Source organism: Saimiri boliviensis, chromosome 4, assembly GCF_048565385.1.
Source record: "Saimiri boliviensis isolate mSaiBol1 chromosome 4, mSaiBol1.pri, whole genome shotgun sequence".
Taxonomy (NCBI): domain Eukaryota; kingdom Metazoa; phylum Chordata; class Mammalia; order Primates; family Cebidae; genus Saimiri; species Saimiri boliviensis.
The window spans coordinates 83,006,673-83,013,057 of NC_133452.1; the positions used below are offsets into that span (position 1 = coordinate 83,006,673).

At 33.8% G+C, this 6,385-nt stretch overlaps 1 protein-coding gene across 8 annotated transcripts in view; it reads left to right on the forward strand.

The window, feature by feature from the left end:
* SYNCRIP (synaptotagmin binding cytoplasmic RNA interacting protein) overlaps positions 1–4,698 on the forward strand; it is a 37,135-nt gene extending 32,437 nt beyond the window's left edge. For 4 of the 8 annotated variants that reach the window (XM_074397723.1, XM_039467661.2, XM_003922960.4 and 1 more), the window contains one exon: positions 1–202. This exon is cut by the window's left edge and continues 2,307 nt beyond it. Coding sequence is in view for 4 of the 8 variants with exons in the window: in XM_010333822.3 (XP_010332124.1) it covers positions 102–143 (42 nt within the window). In the remaining 4 variants the exon portion in view is untranslated. The other 4 variants (XM_074397724.1, XM_039467662.2, XM_010333822.3 and 1 more) reach the window with 2 other exon arrangements.
* Positions 4,699–6,385: the final 1,687 nt, after the last annotated feature.

Below are 6,385 nucleotides of genomic sequence, written 5' to 3' on the forward strand. Positions count from 1 at the left end.
TTGCCATGTTAAAGCTTGTCTTTTTAATGTTATCATTATGTATGTACACATTATTAATTTAAGATGATTTATCTAACTGATTCCTTTTGTTACCTGGCTAGCAGGGAAAAGGGGTCGAGGCCGGTCCTGACCTGTTACAATGAAGACTGACTTGCTATGTGGGATTACACCAGAAGCTTGCAGTGGAGTAATGGTAAGGAAATCAAGCAACCTTAAATATCTCGGCTGTATAGGAGCATATTCTCTTGCAGAAGACCTTCCTATGAAGATCATGGAATCAAATACGGGACATTGAACTAATACTTGGACTTTGATATGAATTTCTTTAACAATTTTCTCTGCAGTGCAAGTTATTAAACTAAAGCTACTCTATTTTCCAAATGTGTTCCAACAGAAATCCTTCATAACTCCTAGCATGGTATCTTAATAAAGAATAAAGTTCTTTTAAAAATCTGCTCTAAGTAGATTTTTCCCCTTTTTTAAATTAAGGATCCCAACAGTGGTATTTTGAAATATTCTCTTGAATTTGTGCATTTAAATTTTATTGCAGTGGTATAGATGAATGCCACTGATGGTATCCTTAAATTTTATTTCTGCTCACCAAGGTTAATCATGATTGTCTATATCTTTTTTATAGTAATCACTTTTGAATTGTGTTCAGATATGCAGTTTCAGGTGTAATCATCAGAGCTGGTTAGTCAGGCATTCCAGATAGTGGTTCTTTTCAGAACCTTTTTAAAAGGGTTGGTTAACTACCTCAGTAGCAGAGGATTGAACTATACCCTGTCTGTACTGTATATAGAAAATCTTTGTAGATAAAAGCAAGGCTTGTTAAATATGATATGAGGGTAAGATTTTAATATACCAAATGTAACATTCTTAGTTGCCTTTAGTTTCAGAGGCTTGTAAGACTTCCTCATGACCATCATAACAGGCCTTGCTTTTGTCGTATTTTGTGGCTGAAAAAGCAGCCTTGCTTCTTCAGATATTGTAGTTATTTGGATGTATAATAGTTTAGCAAGATGTTACTTTTGTAAGACATCAGATGTTCAAAAAAGTGCATCCGAACTTGTACTAAATACTGCAGTGTCCCTTTATAAAAAGTCAGACTAAAACTGACAATTGTACAGCGAAGCCTGACATTTGGATATTTTGAAGTTTTTTCATAAATCATAGAAATTAGTATATGGCTGTAGTTTAGCTTTTTAGGTAAAAGGTATGTTTCATTAGTGCATTTCTTACTGCTGATCACTGTAAACATGTGAATCAGCTTTCCATTTCTTATGCAGGTCATGATAACTTGTAGAGTAGAGTACAATCATTTGTGCTATGTTTTTAATTTTCTAAAGCACCTTGATGACAGTGAGTGTTCAGTGGTGAAGCATCCTCTATTGAATCACCCTCAAAAATTTTTTTGCCAAGTCCTAAGTTGATAGCTTAAAGTAAAAAGTGAAAATTACAGTTTTATTAGGACTTGGTGTAAAGAAATCCCTTCTCCCCTTCCCCAAAGGGATACTGCAGTTATATTACATACCCAATAGGCACCACGATGAAGATCAGAGCTAATACCTAATTAAGGTTTTATACACACCAGTTCCCCAGTAAATGCAAATTTAACAAGAAAATTAGACATGTCATATGTTCAAAATGCTCATGGCAAACAATCATTTTGCATTCCTGCAAATAAAATTGTTTTATACTGTAAGCTGGAGGCGAGTGTAACTTATTTTTGTAATAAAGTTTTTATTTTTTTTATGTGTCATTAATATAAATGTGTGTTAGTGTAGAAATCTTCTGGTTTAAAAACTTAGAATTGCACACATTTCAGTATGTTTATTTGTACTTACATAATTTTAGAATAGTGGTTGCCAATAGCCTGTATGTTTCACATTAATTGGTTTTTTTGTTATCTAAATAAATCATTTTAGTATGTTGTATGTCAGTTACTGGGATAGCTGGGACATAGAGTGTAATTTAAAATTTGTCAATAAGTATTCATTGGAATATATGTAAATGTGCCTTGCCGGTTATTGAAACTTACCTACAAAATGAGTATGGGGTGACAAAAATTAGTTCCTGGTGCTTAATGAAACTTTCTGCCACTGATTTTATATATTACCCCGTGCTTTTTTAAAGTACACCTCTCTCAAAACTTAGTGTAAGTTTGAGGGCTACACAAAACATTTACATGTCATTCTAACATAATGAATATAATAGGTTGTGGAAAGTGGGTAAACTAAATGTAGCCTTCAGTAAAATTGAATCTCAGTGTAATCCTTGGTGCTGGCATTTCCTAGTTCCGAGGAGTTAAATGATCCCATCTAAGAGGTCATTGCCATGCCTATTGGCACTTTACTGTCATAGCATTTTTAAGGGACACTGTCAAGGTGTTTAAGTTAATTCTCAGAATTATTTGTTGGGATTTTAGGACAGGTTTGTTTGATTTAAAGTAAGAACTGCATTGTCAAAGTTGAAAGATGAACACTTTTGTGAGTTCGCAAATGTGTTCTTAAGAAAACATTAAAATATGGAGCTCTGGGTTTTCAAGACTATTTGGCATTCTTAGTTTGGGGACTTGGGAGGGAAACTGATAAAAAATTGTGAAGAATTGACGGTTATACTTAAGGGTAATGTAAACAGTGGTGATGAAACATATACACATCAAGTGAAATTACTTGACAGTGTTCATTTGAATGACTTTGAATTCAAGCCATTATAATTACTTTTAAAATTAAATATCATTTGCACTGTTCTGATAATGGGTGCAGTTTTTGAGCAATATAATCAGAGCTAAATATGCATGTAGTGATTAGTGATGTGAACAATTAACGTTCTGAGAAGAAATACTAACTGGTATTTTCAAACTTAAATTTCTGTAGTAAAATCAGTATCAAAGTCTTATCAGATCAAGGAAAACAGGCAATGCATATAAACATACTTTTGAATGTTGTGTGGCCTATAAAGCAATAATGCAATTTATATGGAATGTCATGGGATATGAGAAATGGAAATGCAAAAATAACTAATCCTTTAGTAAAAATGTCAACATGTTAAAGGGGGAATGTTAACTAATGTAGGTTATTGCTATTTGTGATTTGTTTATGGGTTCTTGGCTTTGACAGCTTCAAAGAATGGACAGATGATAAGTTAAAGAAATTTTGTATATATCGTCAAGGAAAGGGTCTTAAATCCAAGAGTCAGGTCCCTTCCTTGGGGTAAAAAAATGTATCTTTAAAGCATTCTGATTGTTAAAAAGAAAACTTAAGTTATCTAACCAAAACGGACGCAAGATTTTGTTTCTGCAGACTACTTGGCAATCAAAAATGATCATAAATTTAGTTTATCAGTTTTCAGAAAGTTGCTTTGTGAGAAAATTGTGTTAGATACATTTTCCCAAGCATGCTTTTTGTGGAAGGTTTTCAGCCATTACAACTGAATCAGTTGTTAAAAATGAAGGGAAAATTGAATGTTGTGCACACCCACAAAACTGTTCTACACTCATGATTGCAGTTGTGGTATGAGAAACTTTTCTACCAGTTATTGCAAACCTGACTTTAAAGTTTCCTTATAAAATAGGAACAACATATAAATGGATTGATGGGGTGATCTGAGTTATTGGATATAAAATATTTCCAGTAGAATGAACATCAAGCATGAGAGATGAAATTGACATATTCAGAACAGCTTTTTTGACTGCTAAGCCAAAAATTGTAAGAAACATAGCAAAAGATCCCTTATTATTACAGAATATTATTATACATAGTCTATTTTAACGGGAGAAATTTAGAAGGGCTTCATGAATTTAGGAGAGGGTGCTAACCCTGCTTAGATTCCTAAAACTTACAGGAATACCCACCATGATCATTTTTGCTGTAATGATGTATACCAGAAAATTTTCATCTGACCATAGCTATTCACTGGTGGGTGTAAAATTAATGACTAAAGAACTTAAGTGACAAATACATAAACAGACTTGTGGGGATATTGTTTTAAGATGTAGTATTAATTACGCAGTGATTATACCACTCAATAGGGCATGCCACTCCTTTTCTTAAGAGGCTAATTATGAAGCAGTGCTCACAGGCATTTTTTAACTAGCAAATTAGTAGATGGACTTTTGTGGTCTGTCACTTTTTAAAAGTATTTAAGACTTAAATTCTATTAGCACCACAGTCTGCCTTCATTAATATACCTAAAATATTTTTCAGGACCAGAAGCATTCAGTTTGAAAATCTTTTTGCAGATGCAAGCCAGTATTATTATTAACGCTCTGGGTCAAAGGTTAGGTTTTTAATATTAACAGTAGTCTGGTAAATATTTAGAAGTCTGGCATTGAGAAACAAAAGCTTGTACCTGACTAGTATTTTTATTTAAAAAAAAATTAGTTCTGTTAGCTTATTTAAATTGTCTTTTACATTTATTTATCCATAGAATTTATATTTATTTCATTCCTTTCATCTCACTGAAAACTGTCTGCAGGCCCTTTGATTTGGATTAGATGTGTGAAGTACTGTCTTTTGCCAAAAACCTCAAATACCTGTTCTTTTCAACGTAGTGGGTTTGTGCTTGTTTGGAGATCAGTTCAAAAACTATCTGTACTATCTGTACTGCCTCTGATGTTAAGATTTTATGTATAGCATAAGGAAGCTAGCTCTGACTATATTTTCCTAAGAATAAAGACCTATTTTTGTAGCATGTCTTAGGATCTCCAGGAGTCCAAGAATTATTGTGAGTGTCCTCCATTTCATCACTTTTCACTTAACAGCTTTTAAGTAGACACTTGGAATCTTTAGAGGTCTGTCGCCCTGTGATTACCCATACATTCGAAATAACTAGCCAATGATGAAAAATTCCCCAAAATATCTTCAGTTGCAATCACATTACTGGAAGATAAATAGAATAAATGTATTAGGCTGGTCTTAATTTTTGATAGAAATATTCTGTGGTCACATACTTGTCATTGGATTTGATATAAAGGTAGTCATTTGGAAAGAATCGGGGACTTGTCAATATATTTGTGGGTTTTGGCTTATACCCCTAGGATTTTGGGGAGTTTGGGGGAGGAGCTGTTTTGGCCACTTCCATCAGGACAAGACTACTTTTAGGGTTACTTAGTGCAGGGTTTAGTTTCTGTTTTGGATTAACAAGATTTATATTGATTATTGAGAACAGACTCTCCACATTTCAGAACAGTCAAGGAAGTCTGATTAAGACTTTGAGTGTGGGAGAAGTCCTAATAAACCATTTTGGAAACTAGCGTCTCCCAAATGTTATAGCTTTCTAAAATAGGTTTTTAACACAATGGGATCAGAGTAAGATTATTTTAGAATAATATACTGTAAGCTTAATTGCCTAATTTTCTACTTTGTCTATAAAGTGACTTACAACAAGTTCTAATCTAGAAGGGAGTTATAAAGGTTATGTAATGTTTGTGAATTGTCATTTCTTGCTTTTAGGCTTTCACCTTCATTCTGAAAAGGAGATTGTTGTGACACAAACTCAACTTGTTTTGGAGAGGATTTTAGGAAGCCTAAGGGAGTTGGCATCTTACATCATTTTGGATCTGCAGTTTTTGAGTTTTCAGGGCAGAAGGGCAAAGTATTTGGTGTGGACAAGTTGTTGCCAAAGACTAAAGAGTAAGACCAGTGCTTGCTGACAATAAGAAGTCTTTTGTAGATTCCATGTGATAAAATTAGGTTTTGTAAATACAGAAACACCATGACATACAAGAAGAGTTTCAACATACATGTTATGGCTCATTTAATGGTGTTAACTTTAAATGAGTTGAAATTTGAAAAACATGGAATTTGTGCAATATAAGTACTGCATCATTGAAACACAAAATTGCTAAAGCTAGGTGCATTTATATGTTAAACTCAAGACGCTTTCAAGAGAATAATATGTCAGTATGTTAATTGGTTGCTTTAATTGGAAGACTCAGGAATTGGGCCTCCACAGTTGCTTTTGGTTTATTTAATGTGTCATGAAAAATTAGAAAAGCATATGTACACATTTTATTTCTCAGTTTTTAATGTTTGGAATATATTTAGAGGAAAACCAGAAATAAACATCAAAGGTCATCTATAAAAATTGGCAGAAGACACTTTTTTTTTTTTTTTTTTTTTTTTTTTTGAGAGAGAGAGAGTCTCACTCTGTCACCCAGGCTGGAGTGCGTGGTGCGATCTTGGCTCACTGCAACTTGTCTCTGGGGTTCAAGTTACTGTCCTGCTTCAACCTCTCAACTAATGATCTACAGGCACATCCCACCCTACCTGGTTAACTTTTTTGTATTTTTAGTAGAGATGGGGTTTCACCACATCAGCCAGGATGGTCTCATCTGACCTTGTGATCCACCTGCCTTGGCCTCCCAAAGTGCCCAGATTAC